General features: G+C 43.8%; 1 protein-coding gene across 3 annotated transcripts in view; it reads left to right on the forward strand.

Annotated features, from left to right (window-relative positions):
• The first annotated feature begins 3,749 nt into the window (after window positions 1–3,749).
• Window positions 3,750–24,138, forward strand: part of SIDT2 (SID1 transmembrane family member 2) — a 37,731-nt gene continuing 17,342 nt past the window's right edge. For all 3 annotated transcript variants that reach the window (XM_075279705.1, XM_075279703.1, XM_075279704.1), the window contains exons 1-11: window positions 3,750–3,893; window positions 4,965–5,265; window positions 12,721–12,842; window positions 13,103–13,267; window positions 13,353–13,398; window positions 19,501–19,602; window positions 20,027–20,110; window positions 20,629–20,728; window positions 20,806–20,871; window positions 23,146–23,239; window positions 23,562–23,620. In XM_075279705.1, the coding sequence (XP_075135806.1) occupies window positions 5,092–5,265; window positions 12,721–12,842; window positions 13,103–13,267; window positions 13,353–13,398; window positions 19,501–19,602; window positions 20,027–20,110; window positions 20,629–20,728; window positions 20,806–20,871; window positions 23,146–23,239; window positions 23,562–23,620 (1,012 nt within the window). In that variant the 5' untranslated portion in view covers window positions 3,750–3,893; window positions 4,965–5,091. The remainder of the gene's footprint in view (window positions 3,894–4,964; window positions 5,266–12,720; window positions 12,843–13,102; window positions 13,268–13,352; window positions 13,399–19,500; window positions 19,603–20,026; window positions 20,111–20,628; window positions 20,729–20,805; window positions 20,872–23,145; window positions 23,240–23,561; window positions 23,621–24,138) is intronic.

The raw sequence follows: 24,138 nt of genomic DNA on the forward strand, positions 1-24,138 counted from the left end.
CAGTATATAGTATTATTCCCTCACACCCCATACATAACATGAGGACCAGGATATAGTATTATTCCCTCACACTCCATACATAACATAAGGACCAGGATATAGTATTATTCCCTCACACCCCTATACATAACATGAGGACCAGGATATAGTATTATTCCCTCACACCCCTATACAACATGAGGACCAGGATATAGTATTATTCCCTCACACTCCATAAATAACATGAGGACCAGGATATAGTATTATTCCCTCACACCCCATACATAACATGAGGACCAGTATATAGTATTATTCCCTCACACCCCATACATAACATGAGGACCAGGATATAGTATTATTCCCTCACACTCCATACATAACATAAGGACCAGGATATAGTATTATTCCCTCACACCCCTATACATAACATGAGGACCAGGATAGAGTATTATTCCCTCACACTCCATACATAACATGAGGACCAGTATATAGTATTATTCTCTCACACCCCTATACATAACATGAGGACCAGGATATAGTATTATTCCCTCACACCCCTATACATAACATGAGGACCAGGATAGAGTATTATTCCCTCACACTCCATACATAACATAAGGACCAGGATATAGTATTATTCCCTCACACCCCTATACATAACATGAGGACCAGGATAGAGTATTATTCCCTCACACCCCTATACATAACATGAGGACCAGGATATAGTATTATTCTCTCTCACCTCTATACATAACATGAGGACCAGGATATAGTATTATTCCCTCACACTCCATACATAACATAAGGACCAGGATATAGTATTATTCCCTCACACCCCTATACATAACATGAGGACCAGTATATAGTATTATTCCCTCACACTCCATACATAACATAAGGACCAGGATATAGTATTATTCCCTCACACCCCTATACATAACATGAGGACCAGTATATAGTATTATTCCCTCACACTCCATACATAACATGAGGACCAGGATATAGTATTATTCCCTCACACCCCTATACATAACATGAGGACCAGGATATAGTATTATTCCCTCACACTCCATACATAACATGAGGACCAGGATAGAGTATTATTCCCTCACACCCCTATACAACATGAGGACCAGGATATAGTATTATTCCCTCACACCCCTATACATAACATGAGGACCAGGATATAGTATTATTCCCTCACACCCCTATACATAACATGAGGACCAGGATAGAGTATTATTCCCTCACACCCCCATACATAACATGAGGACCAGTATATAGTATTATTCCCTCACACTCCATACATAACATGAGGACCAGGATATAGTATTATTCTCTCACACCCCATACATAACATGAGGACCAGGATATAGTATTATTCCCTCACACCCCTATACATAACATGAGGACCAGGATAGAGTATTATTCCCTCACACCCCATACATAACATGAGGACCAGGATATAGTATTATTCTCTCTCACCTCTATACATAACATGAGGACCAGGATATAGTATTATTCCCTCACACTCCATACATAACATGAGGACCAGGATATAGTATTATTCCCTCACACCCCATACATAACATGAGGACCAGTATATAGTATTATTCCCTCACACCCCATACATAACATGAGGACCAGGATATAGTATTATTCCCTCACACCCCTATACATAACATGAGGACCAGGATAGAGTATTATTCCCTCACACCCCCATACATAACATGAGGACCAGGATAGAGTATTATTCCCTCACACCCCATACATAACATGAGGACCAGGATATAGTATTATTCTCTCTCACCTCTATACATAACATGAGGACCAGGATATAGTATTATTCCCTCACACTCCATACATAACATGAGGACCAGGATATAGTATTATTCCCTCACACCCCATACATAACATGAGGACCAGTATATAGTATTATTCCCTCACACCCCATACATAACATGAGGACCAGGATATAGTATTATTCCCTCACACTCCATACATAACATAAGGACCAGGATATAGTATTATTCCCTCACACCCCTATACATAACATGAGGACCAGGATATAGTATTATTCCCTCACACCCCTATACAACATGAGGACCAGGATATAGTATTATTCCCTCACACTCCATAAATAACATGAGGACCAGGATATAGTATTATTCCCTCACACCCCATACATAACATGAGGACCAGTATATAGTATTATTCCCTCACACCCCATACATAACATGAGGACCAGGATATAGTATTATTCCCTCACACTCCATACATAACATAAGGACCAGGATATAGTATTATTCCCTCACACCCCTATACATAACATGAGGACCAGGATAGAGTATTATTCCCTCACACTCCATACATAACATGAGGACCAGTATATAGTATTATTCTCTCACACCCCTATACATAACATGAGGACCAGGATATAGTATTATTCCCTCACACCCCTATACATAACATGAGGACCAGGATAGAGTATTATTCCCTCACACTCCATACATAACATAAGGACCAGGATATAGTATTATTCCCTCACACCCCTATACATAACATGAGGACCAGGATAGAGTATTATTCCCTCACACCCCTATACATAACATGAGGACCAGGATATAGTATTATTCTCTCTCACCTCTATACATAACATGAGGACCAGGATATAGTATTATTCCCTCACACTCCATACATAACATAAGGACCAGGATATAGTATTATTCCCTCACACCCCTATACATAACATGAGGACCAGTATATAGTATTATTCCCTCACACTCCATACATAACATAAGGACCAGGATATAGTATTATTCCCTCACACCCCTATACATAACATGAGGACCAGTATATAGTATTATTCCCTCACACTCCATACATAACATGAGGACCAGGATATAGTATTATTCCCTCACACCCCTATACATAACATGAGGACCAGGATATAGTATTATTCCCTCACACTCCATACATAACATGAGGACCAGGATAGAGTATTATTCCCTCACACCCCTATACAACATGAGGACCAGGATATAGTATTATTCCCTCACACCCCTATACATAACATGAGGACCAGGATATAGTATTATTCCCTCACACCCCATACATAACATGAGGACCAGGATATAGTATTATTCCCTCACACTCCATACATAACATGAGGACCAGGATAGAGTATTATTCCCTCACACCCCCATACATAACATGAGGACCAGTATATAGTATTATTCCCTCACACTCCATACATAACATGAGGACCAGGATATAGTATTATTCTCTCACACCCCATACATAACATGAGGACCAGGATATAGTATTATTCCCTCACACCCCTATACATAACATGAGGACCAGGATAGAGTATTATTCCCTCACACCCCCATACATAACATGAGGACCAGGATATAGTATTATTCCCTCACACCCCTATACATAACATGAGGACCAGGATATAGTTTTATTCCCTCACACCCCATACATAACATGAGGACCAGGATAGAGTATTATTCCCTCACACCCCTATACATAACATGAGGACCAGGATATAGTATTATTCCCTCACACCCCTATACATAACATGAGGAGGGGTCCTCCCCCAGGTTACATTACTGCAGCCCCCCACTCTCCAGCCTGCAGCCTCTCCTATGACTGTCACCCTTTCAGAGACTGCGTGACGTCATCCCTACTCCGCCCCCGTGTTGTTCCGTCACCCTCTGAGAGGCGGTGTGATGTCATCCCAGCCCCGCCCCCTTGTTGTTCTGCTCTTCCGGCTCCGCACAGCCAGTGTCTGGCCGGCAGTTCTGGGGACAGAAGAGCCTGGAGAGGAGCAGCGGGGCCGGGGAGCCGGTATCGTGCTGGAGGGGCGGATGGGAGGAGGACGGGGAGGAAGATCGCGGAGGAAGGGTGTAAGTGTTCAGACAGTGCGGCTAGTGTGGGCATTGTTGCGGCTTGTCTTGTGCCATCTGCTCTGCTTGTTTACAGCTCACACTAAGGGCAGGGTTCACACCTAGCGGTTCATCACGGATTTGTCCTGCTAATGTCCCAGCCTTCTCCCTGTGGCCACTGATGGGCGCAGATCACAATGCTTGCAGTAAATGTCCCTGAGTGTAATATATATATATATATATATATATATATATATATATATATATATATATACAGTATATGTCTATCTATCTATGGATTGAGCCCCTATTGAGCACACAATGTAAATGCATTTATATATGAGATTGCACTGCGCTTGTCCCTGCAGACCGCCATATAGTCCCTGTATAATAGTCTTGCACCCATGACTTCGGTGCTTGCACCCTCACCCAGGAACTCACAAATCTCCTTCCTTCTGGAGACACATTGTGACAAACCCTGCAGCTCTGCCCGCCCTGGTCCAAGTACATCACAAGAAAGCAACTACTAAAGGCTTAACCCAAAGTCACATGGGGATTTGAACAAGAATACCAAAATATGGCGTAACATGCAGGGCACCGTGATCTAAACCGGATCCACTCCATTATAGTCAGTGGTGGTTATCAGGGCCCTGACTACTTGGAAACATAGGTAGCATGCACACAGCAGAGCGCAGTGTGTGGCGTCTGTGCGGGTCCTGTAGTGCAGATATACTGGGGCAAAGGCTCCGTTCTCGCTGCGAGTACAGATATCAGTAGAACGTGCTATTGGTTTATAATCAATGGGGGTCACCAATCCAGAGAATACAGGGGCCCCAGTGTTGGAAAAGTGCTGCATCCCTTTAACTATTAGCCCTGCACAGCAGAGCCCCCGCCACCCATTGTGCAGCCCACCCCCATTCAGATGAATAGTTCCCTGCACAGCTGGGACAATGCAATGTATGTGAATTTTTATTTCTTTTTTCACACAGTGTAGAAGTTTTATCATCCTGACAGTTTTTGTGTTGTGTGCCAGCAGGTTTATGTCCTGTCGTGTTGCACGTCTTGTATCTCACGTTCCCTTATATCACACAGGGTATCTGCTGGTGACTCAGACATGCAGCCCTGTGATTGCCTAAGGTGTGGTGTGAAGTCCTGCTGATGTTGGAAGGTGCACAGGACGGCAGGGACTCTGCACTCCTCCACGACTCGCTGCTGGAAAATGTTCACCGCCGCCTTGGTCCTGCTTCTGGTATGGACTGTAGAGGGGCTGCAAGACTCGCTAGCCAAGGAAATCCACCAGAAGAACGCCGACTTCAACCAGGATTATAATGACACCATCAATAGTGCGATACAGAATATATACGCCTTCAATCACACCATGCTGAGGAACAAGGTAAGAGCAGCCCTGACACCATAGACGGTCTGGAGCGGGCGTATTTATTAACCGTGTGCCCAGTAAATAATCAGGGCATGCATGGTATAAATGTGGGCAATAGGTGTATAGGAAGCAGGGGCTGTTTCTTAAAGGGGTCTTCCAGAGAGAACTCTTACCCTGTTTAGACAGGATTGATATAAGTGATCATTGGGGCGTCTGCCCACGGTGGATGGAACGGTTATGCACCTGCACATGCTCTGGGACCCACACCTCCAAAACGGAGCCCACCCTGTCCCGTGAAAGTGACCACTGCATCCAGGAGGTGCATGTATGTGCAGAATTCGCCATACTGTGCGCAGCCTTGTATTTGGAGTCCCCATAGACCGAGTGAAGAGAGCCATGCATGCCTGGCCAGCTCTCCATTTACAGCAGCTGCAGGAAGGGGGTCCCCGACTTTATTTTTTTTCTTAAATAGGTGCTGATCCCAGAGATGGAGGTTTTTCACCCTGGCCATTTCTTCAGGACTGCTCCCTAGCACTATATATACAGACATCTTAGTTGCTCCAGATTTCGACGCTTGTTGGAAAACATTAACCAATTTCACTTCCAGGAACTTCTTAAGTGTCACATTTAGAAATAGGATTGTGATGCAATGTTACTCTGGTTTCAAAGGGGAAACTAAAGCCCTGTTCCCACTTGCGTAATAGATTTGTGTTATTGTAGCACCGCAGTATGGGACAACTACATGCAACGTATAGAACGTCATGTAATGATTTCAAAATTGGGAGTATTCCGCTGGACCCTATTGAGTGGCTATGGGATCTTCCTTGGTTTCTGGTATTTTTGAGGGTAAAATAGCGCAGCACACTTACCCATGGGTTGTCTTTGATATGGCATCATAGCCTCATTAAAGTGAATGTGGCTGAACTGCAGTACCACGTATAACAGGTGTGCAGGGGTGGCGCTGTGTTTGGTAGAAAGGCAAATCGATAGGGAATGCAAAGATAGTAGTCACAACTAGGCCCTGTATTCTGAGACAGTACGTCTACCTCTTAAGAACACGTGAGTATTATAAATGATGGGCCACGTTATAGATTTTTGGATTGGTCCCAGCACCTTTTGGGTGAGGAAATGTCTGTTTTGTAAATGTTAGAAATGTTGCTTTGAGAAACCAATCAGTGTTATACAACAGATTGCTCCAGGGATTAATCCTCAGGGATTAGACTACAAACATGTATTACAGGCGGGGTAATGGCTGTCCGAGCTATAGGAGGTCCATTTTATTTATTGAACGTATTAACCCCTTACAGACCGCCCCGTGTGGAGACAGTATACATATAGGTACAGTCACAGGCTGCAGATGGGAACCCTTTGGTCTCCCTCTCATACCACATCATGACATGGGGCCCATCCTGTTCAACTTTTTAGAGGTAGCTCCGATTCCGGAAATTGTGGGTGACCGCTAAGTGCTTATTCACATGGCAGGGTTTCCTGGGGCCTGAGCTAGCTTACTTGCGTTTTTTAAAAAAAAATGTCAGTGAAATCCACAGAACAACCTATCCGGATGTAAAAGGAGAGGGAAAGACTAAACAATCAAACCAAGAGCGTTGCAGCACTGTCGTAGGCTAGTGTGTTCAAGGTCAGGGGGCAGCGAGTACAGTACATTGTAAACACTCAATGTCTTCACATTATAGGCCACATATAGTGGCGTAAAGTCTTGTGGGCCTTGGTGCAATCTTTTGTCCGGGCCCCCTACCTCATCCCTACAGCGAATTCTTGATAGCGATGGTTACAGGGGCTAAGGAGTTTAATCCACCCTAGTGTGTGTTCACACGACAGAAAATGAAGAGGAATTCCTGTTCCTCCTCCTCCGCCAGCATTTTTGCAGTGAAGGGCTCGCTCCTGATTGGGCCCGAATGAAAGTGCTTCATCAGGAGAGAGTCTTGAATCCAGGGTAAGATCGAGCAGGACGCTTCTTTTTTCTGCGTCCTGCTGCGATACAGGAGGAAACTGCTCCGGATTCGGCGGCAAAATCACACCCTTAGGGTCTGTTCATACATGCTTGGAGGGCCCCCCGAATCCAATGCAGATTCCTCCTGAATCCGCCTCCCATTGTTTTCAGTGGGAAGCATGATCGCAGCAGGATGTGGGAAAAAAAAAAAGAAAAAAAGCATCCTGCTCGATCTTGCCATGGATTCAAGACTCCCTCCTGATTAGGCTCATTCATCCGCGGGATGCTGCGAGAAAAAGCCAGCGCCGTGTGAATTGACCCTTAGTGTGGTTAGGGTTATCTGTGGATCTCCTTGGCTCATGGGCCAGATGGAAGATGCAATCTGAATGCTGATACCAGTGCTTATGGGCCCCCTAAGGCTCCTGGGCCCCATTGCGACTGCACCTTCTGCACCCCCTTAAATTACACCACTGGGTTAGAGCCTGGGGCACACAAGTGATCTAATATAACCATGTACAGGTATATGCTCAGTCAGTGGCGTAACTAGGATTGGTGGGGCCCCGAGGCGAACTTTTGACATTCCCCCCCCCCCCGACCGAAGACCTTGACTGGCCCCATCCTACGCATTCCTGCGTGCTCTATTATGCCCCATAGTGGCTCCTGCACACACTATTATCCCCCATAGTGGCCCCTGCACACAGTATTATCCCCCATAGTGGCCCCTGCACACAGTATTATCCCCCATAGTGGCCCCTGCACACAGTATTATCCCCCATAGTGGCCCCTGCACACAGTATTATCCCCCATAGTGGCCCCTGCACACAGTATTATCCCCCATAGTGGCCCCTGCACACAGTATTATCCCCCATAGTGGCCCCTGCACACAGTATTATCCCCCATAGTGGCCCCTGCACACAGTATTATCCCCCATAGTGGCCCCTGCACACAGTATTATCCCCCATAGTGGCCCCTGCACACAGTATTATCCCCCATAGTGGCCCCTGCACACAGTATTATCCCCCATAGTGGCCCCTGCACACAGTATTATCCCCCATAGTGGCCCCTGCACACAGTATTATGTCCCACTGTGGACACCCATAAACAATTATTATACTCTGGGGTCTTTTCAGACCCCAGAGTATAATAATCGGAGACCCAGGGGGAGAAAAACATAAAAAAATCTCTTACTCGCCTATCTCCTGTCTCCTACGCTGTCGGCCTCTGAAGTAGTCGATCTTAAATGATGTCAGACGTCACATGGCCCGGGACGCAGGCCCGGATCGTGGAGAGGTAAGTAACAGTGTTTTTTTATGTTTCTTACCTCTCCCGGTCTGCCAATCATTATACTCGGGGGTCCGAAAAGACCCCCGAGTATAATGATAGCAGCGGTAGCAGCTGTCACCGGGCCCCTAATGTCCCGAGCCCTGTGGCAGCTGCCTCTGCTGCTATGGCGGTAGTTACGCCACTGTGCTCAGTTATAGAGGTCTGGGATACTCCTGTCCGTCTCCCGCTTATATAAGGAGTGACTATAGACTTGTCCTATAGCATGGAGCCATATATAGAGTTACTAGAGAATCACACCACGGCCACCAGACATCTGGAGACTTCCCCTGCTCTTGTATCTCACTAAATTATAGAGAAGTTTTGGAATTTACCATCTTCCTTCATATAGGCAAAGAAGGAGGGCGAGGAGCTATCCATCCTACAGCTATCGTTTTACTAGTTTACAGATTCTCGTAGACAATGACCTTACAGCCGGTAGATCTAGGACTGTACATGTATGATATGGAAAATTACTCAGCGATAGCTCGCCCATCATCCACTCCTCCTACAGGGACTTTCCAGCCACTTGTAATGTTGTATTTATGGTCTGTAAAGATACTTGGGATGGGATGTCTTCCTTCTATTTGTTTACTTAGTTGTCTTTGTGTTGGCCTTGACACCATGCAGTATAAAATAAGATTCTGCAGGCACCTGTACTAGTTTCATCCTGAACTGCCTGGTTCATGAGCAGCATGTCAAACAATGATAAGGACTGACAAACAGGGAGAGAGGAACAAGAAGGGGAATTTGACGGAAAAATCCATATAGCAGTCTTGGATCTGGGGTTTGTTATTCTGTGTCCCCCGGCATTTCAGAGCTCCTGTGTCTTTGCAGCTCCACATCAGCTCTGCCAGTGACTAAGTCACAGCGGGAGGTTGTTGTCTCTGTAACTGGAGCTCATATTGCTCCAGTAACAGTGGAAAAAGCCTAATAATAAGGAAAAATAAATAAAGTATTTCCTCCACAGCTCTCATATGACATATTAGAAAAACAACCGTTTACGTCAAGGAACAAAAAACTAATTTTTGCAGTCCAAGAAATCAAAAGTTGAGAACACAAATGTAAAAAAATAATTTAGTATCAAGACACTGGTTGTTAAGGGGTTAAAATTGCAGGTGTAATGTTGAGACTTGTGGTCATACACCTTCAGAACTGGAAGTCTTCTCTCTTGTGATCTTGCAGCATTCCCCGATAGTCACAGGCTTTACAGTAATGTCTTAGGCTACGTGCACACCTGTGCTGGGCTCTCCGTCACTCAGGTCTGCCGTGGGACCCGAACAACTGAGAGCCGGACCACCAAACGATAGAGTATAATGGGGTCTGGCGGGTGTCCATTGGCTTTCCACTGTTTATATACTGAAACTGCTGGATTCTTCTCCACCGATTTTTGTCAGTTTCTGTGGAGAGGTCTCCATTGCAGGTGTGAACCTAGCCTTTGTTTCCAATCCTTTTCATATTTGGGGCACCATTGGAAAAAAAATTTGATTTCAGTTCTGTTTGTCCTGTAGACCTAACCAGACTTAACGTCGATACTTACTGCCATCTTGCCACCAGAGTGTTGTCGTATTTGGCGGCTTTCCACAGCACCCTGTTTGAGAATAGCTACCCTGGAGCAATACTTTCCAGACATTGTAACTCCAGAGAATACCTTTATATAGATCATTGACAATGGAAGCCATCCTGCTCTCTTACTGCCTGAGGCCATGAGTTCTGTATGTTCAAACAGTAGGAAACAAAATGCTCCTGCCCTGCCCTGTGCCCGGCTCCTGCCCTGCCCTGTGCCCGGCTCCTGCCCTGCCCTGTGCCCCGCTCCTGCCCTGTGCACCGTTCCTGCCCTGTGCCCCGCTCCTGCTCCGATTTGCGCCCTGCTGTGCTCCTGCCCTGTACCCTGCTCCAACCCCGCGCGAGAAATCTAAATTACATTTATATTTGCTGTAACCAACCTTTGCCTTCCTTCAGTTCTTCTCGGTACACTCATATTTTTGAAGGAACTGGGCAGGGAGCTTGTTCCCGCCATCTTGGAGAACTAAGCACAGATCTTCTGTGGATGTTGGCTTGCTCCAATCCTTGTGTCTCTTCATGTAATCCCAGACAGACTGGATGATGTTGAGATCGGGGCTGTGTGGGGACCATATCACTTCCAGGACTGCTCCTCTAATGGGTGGTCACACCAAATATTGATGGGATTTAGACTTCTCTTTTCTTCATTTTGTTCATTTTTCGGGGGGTTATTTTAGCCGTTTTCCTGCTCTGGGCTCAATGTTTGTACATAAATCCAATAAAACTTTAATTCTTGCATCGTGGAAGAACTGGCTCATCTGGTTTCTACATTATATCCTGGTTAAGTAAGGTGTTTCTCAGGGCTGGAACTACTATACCTATCTAATGTCATGGATGTTTATAGAAAATGATGTTTTATCTTCACCAAACATGTAGGAAGCTTTGCCAGGAGAATAGATGTTATCTTAGCCAAGCAAAGGTAAATGGCCCATGTCTCCTGAATGGGAGCTGAGCTGCAGTAACCTGGCACGGCCAATACACTGTGTATAGTGCTTAAAGCTCTCCACACTATACTGCGGTGCTGCAGCTGCTTGTATACGGGTACCCAGTAGATAGATAGGCAGACATGGGTGGGCACTGTCCATTGAACTTCATATGGGACACAAAAAATGATTTAAAAAAAAAAAATAGTGGGTATAGGAAAGTTTCCAAGTACTAAGAGCTGTAGGCATTGTGTGCCACCATATGGTGCCTCCATGTAGCACTAAATTATGGAGATATTACTTTGTCCCAGAACAAGTGGCCTAACTACAGGGGTTGCACTTGCGACCAGGCCCCTAATCCAGGGGAGCCTACAAGCCGCAATTGCCTTACTACCCCTGGCTACTGTAATGAATTGTCATTCCCTTCTCCCTACAGAGCGCTGACTCTTCTTCTATTCTCCATGGCTCCTGTGCCTCCTACTCTTATTGCCACAGGTTTTTTTTAAAGTTGGAGGGCAGGGAAGCCTGGAGGAGTCTAGAAGATACACGCTGCTGTATACAATGTCCCCACTGTGCATAGCGAAGATAATTATACTATTCAATATAGCAGGCAGTGGTAGTGTATATGTCTGTGTGTGTGTGGGGGGGGGGGGGGGCGGCACTGTGTGTCAGCTGGGGGGGCAGGACAGTACATGGGATAAGGAAGGAGAGTATTACCTATGTGGTGGGGGCCTGGAAGGTGTGTAAGAGGAGAGAGAGAATCAGCTGTAGGGGAGGGAACAATGATATATTGGGGCATTATTTCTTTTTGAGGGGTACAAAAGGGTACTGTTCCATACATGGAGCACAAAGGGGCACTATTGCCTTGTGGAATAGCAAGGGAAGCAATGTTGCCTTACAAAGGGCACTATTATTTTGCTCTGGGGACAAGAGGACATTGTCACCTTGTGGAGGTCAAAAGAGGGCTCTATTCATTTGTGGTCACAATAAACTTGTGGGGGGCTTAACGGATACCCCTGGTTATTAGCGCTGTATTAATTGTTTATTTAAAGAGGACCTTTCACCACTTCAATTTCTTTGTCTAGCCCCCGCAGTTCCCGAGCAACAAGTGTTGCCTGATCTGTAATGTTAGGTGGGCGGAGTCAGGTAGGGGTTGTGATTCAGAGCTCCAATCAGAAGCAGCTAGTGTCAGAGCTCAGAATCACACCCCTTGTCTGCTCCTACCTGACACCGCCCTCCTGACAGTACAGAGACTAAATAGTATTTCAAGCACCAAAACTGACAGCTTTGATTGCTCAGGAACGGTGGGGGCTAGAGAAGAAATTCCAACTTTACCAGAATCAGAGGAGCAGAAACTATTAATTGACGTCTCTTTAAAAGACCCAGCACTGTGGCTGAAAGTTACAGATCAGTATAGTGGCATGAAATATGGATGTCTAAAGCTTTCATTTCCAGTCGCATAACATTTAGTTACCAGACACTGATGCTGGGGTCAGACGCTGTGTCTGCAGGAATGGCGATGTTCAATTACGTAGGTTGGTAGATATGTATGCATCCCATCCGTATGGGATGCAGAATATTTTTATAAACTTTGTGTGTATTATAAATTGACAATAAAATAATAGTTCATATAATGTTCTTTGGATCTGATTACAGTCTTTATATGTATTAGTTTGATATAGAACTCCCTATGACTGTGGCATCTTTTGTGTTTAGACTGAAGGAGTCAGAGTGTCCGTCAAAGTGCTGTCCGACCAGAAAGGATCACCGCTGCTCTTTGTTGTCCGGCAGAAGGAAGGTGTCATGTCCTTCCAAGTACCGCTGACTCTAAGGGGTTTGTAAGTAGTCGCCATTCTTTTGATTATTTTTGTAGCGTTATAACCACATACAGTATAACGTGCCACTGTCTTTGATGTCATGGATTGTCTCTTTGCTTTAGAGCACAATGACACGTCAGATTTGACATGGATTTTGGCAGGGTTTCTTCACTGAAATCCACAAATGATCTGCACCCCTTGGTTGAGAATGGGGTTTCCATTGGCTTCCAACATACCATGTGCCAGGTATTCATCTGTAGAAACCTTCCTACTTTCCTCAGGTACCAACGAAATTACCAATATGAAGATGTCGGACGCACACTGTGCCAGCCACCCACTCGGGCGGAGTTGAAAACGGAGTCCTTCTTTGTGGACGTTTCTACCTTGTCCGAGAAGAACGCCACCTACTACTTGCGGGTCACACACGTAGATAGCTTTGTGTTGCGGTGAGGAACAACGTCCTGTATGACTTTTCACCTCCTAGATGGCGTCTGTATCAGAGTGAACTTCATGAGTTTTTTATCTTTGTAGGACAAAAGAACGGTTCAGTTTTAATGCAACTCCTGCTCAGCCTCAGGTATAATGTGACATGAGGTGACATGTTTGGTGAGGGGTCAGTGAGGCCTATGTGTGTGTGTCTGCTCTTGTCTATAACTGTTGTATAGTGTATACGTATCTTTCGAAGAGGAAAGGCATCAAAACCGATTTCTTAGATATATGCTGAGATATTCGATATGTTACAGGCCCAAAGCCTGAGGCTGTACTATTGAGATATTGTGAGAACAAGTCCACTTCTAATTTTTGTTGGATGCAGTGTTGTCACAGAGAACTGTCCTGAGTTTTTTCCTGGGCTCATGGCGCTATATATATATGGACCAGTGATAATACACGGGAATGTGTATGAGGCCATAGAAAGTATGGGTTTGTATGCTAGCTATGAAAAACATGGCTACCACACTGACAAAGCACATATTTGTGTGCATTGAGTATTAGTCTGATGATTTTTTTTTTTTTTTTTTTCATGTGCCTTTTCCAGTGGTAAATTGTTTTGTCTTGTGTGTGTATTTATGTTTTTACAATTGTTGTAAAGGTAACTTCAAGACTGTGTCAGAGGTCATATTAGCTGTATCATAACCTGGATTTGTAGTCCGGAGAATGACCCTGGATTTCCTGCTATTTTCTCTTGGACTTTCACAGCTGTTTGTATGATATTTTACAGTTACTCCTGGCAGAATTACATTTAACAAAACCAGTAGTAGTAGTAGTAATAGATTGAGAAGGCAGATTTCTATGCTTTGTTCATTGACCCTTCCTCAGATTGACCCTTCCTTTTATTAAGGAGATCTGATTCGATCTCCGCTTATGAAGATCTTCTCCTGCTCCTTATCTTCAATATGATCTGACGGCTTGCTTACATTATCTTTCTCCTTATTCAGCCTCTCACATGCAACTCTATGGAGCAGGAAGGGGCTGAGCAGGAATCTCCTGCCGGTTGGTTAAAGGGAACCTGTCACCATGAAAACGCAGTGAAATCTGTAGGCAGCCTGTTATAGAGCAGAAGGAGCTGAGCAGATTGATGTATAGGTTTGTGGACAGAGAGTTATAGCTGTCAATCACTATTAGATCGCCCACTGGACTCAATTACTACTAAGCATAGAAAGGACAGAGAAATAATTGACAAGTTCTGCAGAACTTTTCCCACAATCCTATACATCAATCTACTCAGCCCCTCCTGCTCTATAACAGGCCGCCTGCAGATTACACTGCATTCTCATGGTGACAGGTTTCATATACAGTCCTATGAAAAAGTTTGGGCACCCCTATTAATCTTAATCATTTTTAGTTCTAAATATTTTGGTATTTGCAACAGCCATTTCAGTTTGATATATCTAATAACTGATGGACACAGTAATATTTCAGGATTGAAATGAGGTTTATTGTACTAACAGAAAATGTGCAATATGCATTAAACCAAAATTTGACCGGTGCAAAAGTATGGGCACCTCAACAGAAAAGTGACATTAATATTTAGTAGATCCTCCTTTTGCAAAGATAACATCCTCTAGTCGCTTCCTGTAGCTTTTAATCAGTTCCTGGATCCTGGATAAAGGTATTTTGGACAAACAATTCAAGTTAAGTTAGATGGTCGCCGAGCATGGACAGCCCGCTTCAAATCATCCCACAGATGTTCAATGATATTCAGGTCTGGGGACTGGGATGGCCATTCCAGAACATTGTCATTGTTCGTCTGCATGAATGCCTGAGTCGATTTGGAGTGGTGTTTTGGATCATTGTCTTGCTGAAATATCCATCCCCGGCGTAACTTCAACTTCGTCACTGATTCTTGAACATTATTCTCAAGAATCTGCTGATACTGAGTGGAATCCATGCGACCCTCAACTTTAACAAGATTCCCGGTGCCGGCATTGGCTACACAGCCCCAAAGCATGATGGAAACTCCACCAAATTTTACAGTGGGTAGCAAGAGTTTTTCTTGGAATGCTGTTTCTTTTTGGACGCCATGAATAACGCCTTTTTTTATAACCAAACAACTCAATCTTTGTTTCCAAAATGAAGTTGGCTTCTCCAAATGTGCTTTTTCATACCTCAGGCAACTCTATTTGTGGCATGCTTGCAGAAACGGCTTCTTTCTCATCACTCTCCCATACAGCTTCTCCTTGTGCAAAGTGCGCTGTATAGTTGACCGATGCACAGTGACACCATCTGCAGCAAGATGATGCTGCAGCTCTTTGGAGGTGGTCTGTGGATTGTCCTTGACTGTTCTCACCATTCTTCTTCTCTGCCTTTCTGATATTTTTCTTGGCCTGCCACTTCTGGGCTTAACAAGAACTGTCCCTGTGGTCTTCCATTTCCTTACTATGTTCCTCACAGTGGAAACTGACAGGTTAAATCTCTGAGACAACTTTTTGTATCCTTCCCCTGAACAACTATGTTGAACAATCTTTGTTTTCAGATCATTTGAGAGCGGGCTGTCCATGTTCGGCGACCATCTAACTTAACTGAACTTGAATTGTTTTGTAGAAAGAAATGGTCCAAAATACCTTCATCCAGGATCCAGGAACTGATTAAAAGCTACAGGAAGCAACTAGAGGCTGTTATCTTTGCAAAAGGAGGATGTACTAAATATTAATGTCACTTTTCTGTTGAGGTGCCCATATTTTTGCACCAGTCAAATTTTGGTTTAATGCATATTGCGCATTTTCTGTTAGTACAATAAACCTCATTTCAATCCTGAAATATTACTGTGTCCATCAGTTATTAGATATATCAAACTGAAATGGCTGTTGCAAACACCAAAATATTTAGAACTAAAAATGATTAAGATTAATAGGGGTGCCCAAACTTTTTCATAGGACTGTATTAACCTATACTATTCATGTATGGAAAGTGCATTCCCTTCCATTGGCATCCATTATGATAGAAACCTAATGGGAACAGTATGAGTAAAAATATATTAAAGGGATTGTCTTATAGATGTCATAGAGGGGGCTATGGTCTGCAACCAAAATGGAAAGCGTATCTCTCTGAGTGGTAGAGGAAATGGCGCATGGGCTCTAACCAGCGCTGGCTAAATTTAAGAAGACCGTAGAAAGGCGTCAGTCTGGACACCGTTCTGACACTTTGGACTGAGTGACTGACTGAGCGCAACAAGTGACTGCAAAAACATTCAGGAAGGGAACATATCACCTAACCAACATACCATGAAAGGCATAGTCACATAGCCGGATCATTGTGTATGGTTGGCGACGGTGTCAGATGCAATGGAAGGTGTAATGACGATTTTTGCTTTAGTCGTTCTCTAGTCATTGACCCCCAACTTGGGTCAAGTAAATGACGTCACAAGTTTATAGGCTATGATATCTGATATTCTGCTCTCTAATTCTAGGATTCTGTTTGTAAAGAATTTCAGCCGACAATAGGATTTTTGATACATCATTTATTAGTCCTTTATCTGTCCCCGGGGCCGAGCAGTTTGACTTAGGCCATGTAACAGATACTGATGGCTGCTGTAAGTGCGGCCTGTAAAGGTTATCACCAGTTGCTCCTACATTATGGATGGGTTCAGTCAGCCATAACCTTAAGCAATCTTTACCGTACAAGTCTGTACTAGAGCCAGGAATGATCCGATTGGATGAATCCCCTGTGGTGAACCTTTTATACCACCTCACCAAATGTAAGGCCTTGCCCGCGGCTAGGCCTCGTTTGTCTGGTTACCCCATTTCTTTTAAGTGTCTTTATTAACCTAACCCATAAAACAGGCTCTAACATGTTCCTTGAAAATCTCAGCTTTCTTAAGATACCAAAACCATTCTAGGTGGTATAAAACCGGAATTAGTCATTTGACGTGACCGTCTCCCTTTGGTAAATCTTCTATTCTATGTACCGTATTACATTGAGTACAGGTGTAAGGACAGAGTCTCATTGGCAGTGTTTGGTTAGAGCATTGCTAATGGGAACTTTACAGCCTGTTCTCTGTTAAAAGAAAGTTTGATAGGTTAATGAAGTATATTACAAAAATGTTCACCGCTCACCGCATCACACAATAGCAACAATAAAATAGAACATAGGCTCTGATGGCCAATTTTTGACTGTATCCGAGACTATTTTATAATAAGTATTACGGATAGGACCGAGGATAGTTTGTTGGGTGTTAATTTATGTGGCCTATGTCTTAGATACTGACCACTTAAAGAGATTGTCCAGGCTTAATGTTTTTAATAGCCTGTACTCAGGATAAGCCATAAATCGGGTTGAGCGATCGTGTTCGGAAAAGATCGGATTCCAATTGGCGATCGAGAAAATTTCATGATCGCAATCTTTTTAGGTGGGATCGAGATCGGTGATTATTTCCCACAATGCTTTGCTACTGGCCAAGCATTGTGGGAAAAGCTAACAATGTTAGCCTTCACACTGAGTATAGGCTCCGCTCCGCTCATTCTGAGTGGAGTGTATACTCGGTGTGAAGGCTCTGCTGCGGTTCCATAGGAATGAATGGATGCAGCTGGCACACAGCCTTAACCCCCTGCGTGCCGGCTGCATCCATTCCTTCTAATGGGAGACTAGCTATCATCTCTAGTAGCTACTTACCTGCACAGATGGCTGGTCCAGTGCCCAGTGTTCTCGTTCTTCTTCGCCTTGCTGCCCCCGCCTTCCAGGTTAGTGTTAAAGAGCTAAGAAGAAGATGGGACTTGTGGCTTAGGAGAGTGTGGGCAGGTGCAGGGCGTGGAGACGTGACATCTCCCTTCCCAGTACCTGCCCACACTCTCCTAACCTGGGGGGCAGCAAGGCGAAGAAGGAGAACTCCGGGCACCGGACCAGCCATCTCTGCATTTAAGTGGACACCAGGGGGGACTAAGTAGCCAGAGGATTAAAAAAAAAATCCTCTGGCTACTTAGTGATTAAAAAAAATCACTACACAGCGTGGATTCTAACAATTAAAGCGTTCAATTATTAGATTCCATGCTGTATAGTGAATAGGATTGCTTTTAAAATCCAATCTCCGATTAGTAAAAAAAAATCCCATTGACTTGCATTGGGATTGGAATTGGGATCAAGATCGGGATCGAATGAATAATGATCGGAAATCGGATTTCAAAATCGATCCTGAAAAGTCAAGATCGGCTCAACCCTAGCCATAAATATATGATTGATATGGGGCCAACACCCAATCCCTGTATAGAGCCGCTTCTGGCGCTCTCCAATACACAATACAGGGCCGGAAGCAGAAATCTCAGTCTGTTGTCTAGCGGCCGGGCACCTTTATTGCAGCTCAGTTCCCAATGAAGTCTGTGAGCTGAGCTGCAGTGAAGGCGTTGGCCCGCTGTGGAACGGACAGAGCTTTCTGCTTCCAGATCCGTATTTTGTGCAGAAGTGGCTCTGCACAGATGATCGGTCCAAGGGTTGTGTGTCGGGCCCCTATCGATCAGGTATTTGAAAAAAAAATAGCCTGGACAACCTCTTTAATACTTTTTTTTTTTTTTATAGTAAACATGCTTCTAGACAGGTCTGTGGCGTCAGTAGGCCTCAGAACCAACTATGACTCCTTCACAGATATCTGAGAAACTTGATCAGTCAGAATCCGAACAAAAAAAAGCTGTTGATTGAAATCCTATGAAAGTAAATAAAGTAGTATATAATAAAGTATGGATCTAATTAACTATACAATATTCATAATATAATTTAACATATTATTGAGATGCCAGAATATGGATCAGTAACTTTTTTCCCAACTCAAACACTAGTCCTGACTCCAACTCCGACGCCATGGCCCTGCTTATAGATGACCGGGGCAAAAAAAATTTCTGATCCCATTAAATTATGACATTGAACATCAAGAAACTCTCTAGTAACAGTTGTGACATGGCTGTGTTCTTGCTATTTTTTGCACCAGCAACATTCATTCTACTTATTGGTCAGCGTCCTAGTAGTGACACCCACTGACTATCAATGACCTATCCGAAAAATTGAGCATCAGTGTAAGATCCCATAAATCTGATGCCTCTATGATACTTACTGGATGGTATAAAGATGTGAGACAGTATATGAATGTAAACTGTGAACGCGTGTTGGTGCAGAGTGCAAGTTATATGTCACTAGCTCATTCATTGCAAACTTGTCTTCAGTCTTTTATACTGTATTTCTTATTGTGTGTTTGCAGTACTTTAAGTATGTTTTTCCACCGGAGGTAGACTCTGTGATTGTTAAAGTCACTTCTCCGACTGCATTTCCTTGCTCCGTCATCTCAATACAAGATATCCAGGTATGTAGGATCACACGTGGTATATCCTCAAAGGTATACTATGATATTTCTAAATGTAATGAATATGTGGATATACGGTAATTGAATTTGATATTTTACCTTCACCATGTCAGTATGACGTCAATGGTGGTAATACATGGTCTGCTCACCAGCAGGGAATAGAACCTGCAGCTTATAATGTGGCATGTGACTCTGTGCCCCTGTGAGAATTGGGGTTCACAAGGGTATGGGTGGGAGCCCTCCATGTGAAAGGTCTGAGTACATTTATTTTAGACTGTGCAGCCATAGCCGTAACCTTCACAGGATTGGGTAGAGGCCACACGTTCTTAAGGTTTTGATAATGTTGTTTGAAGAATTGGTCAATGAATTCCATTGTGTTTGCCAGGAATATCCCATTCTCTTTTGTTTTTTTTTCTTCTTTCAGTGCCCAGTATACGACCTTGATAATAATGTCGCCTTTATTGGCATGTATCAGACTATGACCAAGCAGGCCGCCATCACGGTTCAGGTACGTTGGGTCTCCTCTGATACAACCATACTCTATCAGAGGGTCAGGGTATTACTCTTATTTGGTTTGTCTCCCCTGCATGACTCCATTCTTTCTATATGTCTTCTTATGGCCTATAGAAATCATAGACTAACACTTCTTGTCACCCGTCCAATCTAACATGTTCCGCCCATTCATGTACTACATGGTTGGTCATGGGTTTTAATGGGCGGCTTGGAATTGCATTTTTGTATCTTGCTTTTTATACTTTGGTTCCCTTTTAGGTTATTATTTTACCTTTGTACATACATTATAGTATCCAGGTGGAGGAGAGATCCATTTTATTAGGTCAAACACCTAATAGAAAATATCACTAGACGGCTCTCGTGGTTAGTGGGATATGCTGTATAGGGGAAAAAGACAATCTAGAACCATGGTTGTGTGTCTATGTAACTTTTCATTCATACTTTTTATGATTACTATCCTATCTTATAGACTCTTTTCTCCGTTTTATATCTCATATATTCTTTTAATTCCAGAGAAAAGATTTCAACAAAGGTGGCTTCTATGTTGTGGTTGTAGTGAAGACGGAAGATGAGGCGTGTGGTGGGGGGCTGCCTTATTACCCATTGAATCCAGGTAACCTGTTGTGTTCTTGCTTTCGGCTTCTGCTTTTGTCCAGATCACTCTTGTAATACTTGCACGTTCTATTACAGATACCCCGGTGGAACATGGAAACCGTCAAAAGACTTTGGACGTCTTGGTCAGCCCTGCCACAAGCAGTGAGTAGTGTATGGATACAGTCTGGTTTGGCTCTTCAGCCATTATAGTTTATATTTTCTGTGCTGAATGCTTTGGAAAAGGTTTTTCTGATCTTCTAATTCCAAAAATCGAAAAAAAAAAAATCGAAAATATTCTTAAGACAGGATCTAATTCTGTCTGTACGTTTAGTTAAATGGCTCTCACTTAGCCATTTGGGTCTATTTTCACTTGGCAGATGGGTTGCAGGAATTTCCGTGCCAACAATGTTAACACGTCCAGGGATTTACGACGGGCGTTCATTAAACATATCACCTGACCCACTTCCTGTGGACTGAGAGCAATGAAACTTGGCACAGTTATTAGTCTTTCTCTACATAGGAGCCACCTAGGGGGACACACTTCTCCCATCCCTTTAAGCAACTGTAAATACCTCGCTTGTAGTAGTCAACAGGTTGGTCCAAAAGCCACGTTGTGACTTCAGAAATCAGAGTCTGGAAAAGGCTTGCCCTTCAAAAATGACTTGATTGTTGGAAAGATTTGGAAGTCTGATGGTGCGAGGTCAGGTGAATAAGGGGGATGCGGTACAATTTCAAAGCCACAGGAGCATGCTTCCATTTGGGCAACATGTCAGTTGTGAACTGGTGCACTGTCTTGCAGAAAGCGGACACCTTTGGTGAGCATGCCACGTCTTCTGGTTTTGATGGCCTCCCACAATTTCTGCAGCAGTGAAGCATAGTATGCCTCAGTGATCATGGTACCCTTTTTCTAGGAAATCTATCAATACTACTCCATACTGGTCCCAAAATACTGTGAGCATGACCTTGCCTGCTGAGGGTTGGGCATGTGCCGCCTTTGGTGGCGGTGAGTGATGAGGCTTCCATTGCATCGACTGCACTTTAGTCTCAGGATCGTAGTAACGGACCCTGCTTTCATCCTGTATGATCAGTCTGTTAAAAAAGTCCTCCAGGTTTCCATGCCACATCGCCAATAAAGCATGAGAGCATTCGACTGCTTCTGGAAAGGTGTGAGCAGCCAGGGAACCCAAAGAGCAGATACCATGTGAAGATGGGCTTGGATGATTTTTTTTTTTTTTTTCCACGGACCCCACACTAATCTTGACATTTTGGGCTAGGTGGCAAATGGTTGTGTGGCAATTTTGCAAAATGGCGACCTCCACTTGCTGGATGTTGTGTTTATCAATAGGAGAGTGGGGTCGCCCTGGAATTGGAGTGGTTTCCACCAAAGTCTGACCAGATTTGAATTGACCGTTCTTGACTACATCATATGATGGGAATCCTCACCATAGACCTCTTTCATCTCATCGAACATCTCCTTTGGTGTGCGGCCTTTCAAGTAAAGGAACTTGATGACTGCTCTGTATTCTACTGGGTCCATTATCAAACCTCACACTAATTCAGCACCTATAAAATCAAGACCGTTATCAGTTCTGAGTTGTAACCTGTAGAGACTGTCAGGGTCTGGGGTGGTTAGGTGGGGTGGCATAGACACATAAGTCCAGTTTCTTTAGTCCAATACAAAGATAGTTTTATTTTCACTCAAAAATACAGTGCAGCAACAAAAGGAAACAATACAAAAATAAATCCCTGCCCGGCTAGGCTCTAACTAAACATAGAATAGGTTACCTCACCTAGAATCACAGAAATCCAAAAGCCAGTAGAATCATTCAGGACACAGCTCCAAAAATATGACCTCTCTGTTGACTCTGCAGCCAAGCTCTGCCCCAGTCTGCTGCTGGAGCTGACTTCTTAAGCCTCCTTGACAAGGAGACTCTCTGCCGCTGAGTCGCTGCCGGAACATCCCCAAAGTGTGGACTGGAGGGGGGTGGAATGACAGGTCCCACTACCAACTTACCTGCCATTCCTAAAAATCCAGCCCAATACTGAGCATTTACCAAAATGCTCAGAAGCTGAAAGTTGTCTGCTGAGAACAAACCTTCCTTCTGGAGTTTTCTCATCTCACCCACCTTAGTAGTCTGCGTGAGATGTACACCCCCTCCATTACCTGACCAGCCATCGGCTTACAAGTCTTATATCATGACACATATGCCGTTTGGTAAAGAGTTGTATACTCGTTTATATTCATGTGCGCTCGTTCATACAACAGTCTACAGGTGTTCTGCATGGTTAGCCTTAAAGGGGATGCCATATACCCTATTAGTCTGTTATATACGGTTACATGTCTATTGTTATATTGTTATATGCCACTTGGGATAGAAGTAGAATAAAATGCTGGTCCCTTTTAACCATGTGCTGCCCGTGTGTTTCTTTCCTCAGAGACCACTTACGTCGGGGGGATGCTCTTCTGTTTAGGTGTCTTTCTGTCCTTTTACCTGTTTGCACTTCTTGTATACTGCTGGGAGCAGTGGAGGTAAGAAACTAAAGATGGAGTCCCCTATATAATACATTTCTATAAGTATGAATCATGACAGGCAAAAACTACTGATATTACTATTCAGTGACTTATGCAGGTATAATCTCTGTGTAATCTCTGTTTATGGACCGAACTCTTCATCTATTGAAGTGAATGGGTCAGTGGAAAAACCAGGTATCACACAGGTCTATGAAAAAAAAATGGAAGAGAGTCTCGGCCGTAACCTCATTGGTTGCTATATCCAGTGTAGGATGAATATATTACTATAAGAAGTAGCACATCTGCAGAATGTCTATATGTTATGTGTCTTCTTCAACAGAAAGAACAAGAAAGAAGCCGGCTTACTCCATTCTGTAGGAGCCTTGAATGACGAAACAGGTAATATATACAATACCCCATCCAAAATTAGAATTTACAGAATGTGCAACATTGGTGTCATAGAATTATGTGATATTTATAGCGTGTCTCCATTTTCTTTAGTTGTGACCAGTTATAATGCTGTATATTCATAGTATTCAGTTTACGGATATAACATGGTCCATGTATTACTGGTAGACCCATAAATCTTACCTGACATGTTCTTGTATTCCCCATAAAATGGCAATTCCAGAACTTCTTTACTTATAACTCTGACTTGTGCCGTTCCTCTGTTAGGGCTAGTTCATACGTAGTTATTTGGTCCGGATTTTGACACCAAATCTGCGTCAAAATCTCAGTAAAAAAAAAACGCCTTCCATTGAATTCAATGGGAGCTGGTCATTTCCTTTTTCCGCGAGCAGTAGAATAAAAAAAGCAACCTGCCCTATCTCGGCCGTAACCGCATTGGTCTACGTCAAGACAATCCTTCCGGACTAGACCCATTCATTTGGGCCTAGTCTGGAGCGGAAAGCCGTGAT

The sequence above is a fragment of the Leptodactylus fuscus genome, chromosome 6 (assembly GCF_031893055.1).
Source record: "Leptodactylus fuscus isolate aLepFus1 chromosome 6, aLepFus1.hap2, whole genome shotgun sequence".
Taxonomy (NCBI): domain Eukaryota; kingdom Metazoa; phylum Chordata; class Amphibia; order Anura; family Leptodactylidae; genus Leptodactylus; species Leptodactylus fuscus.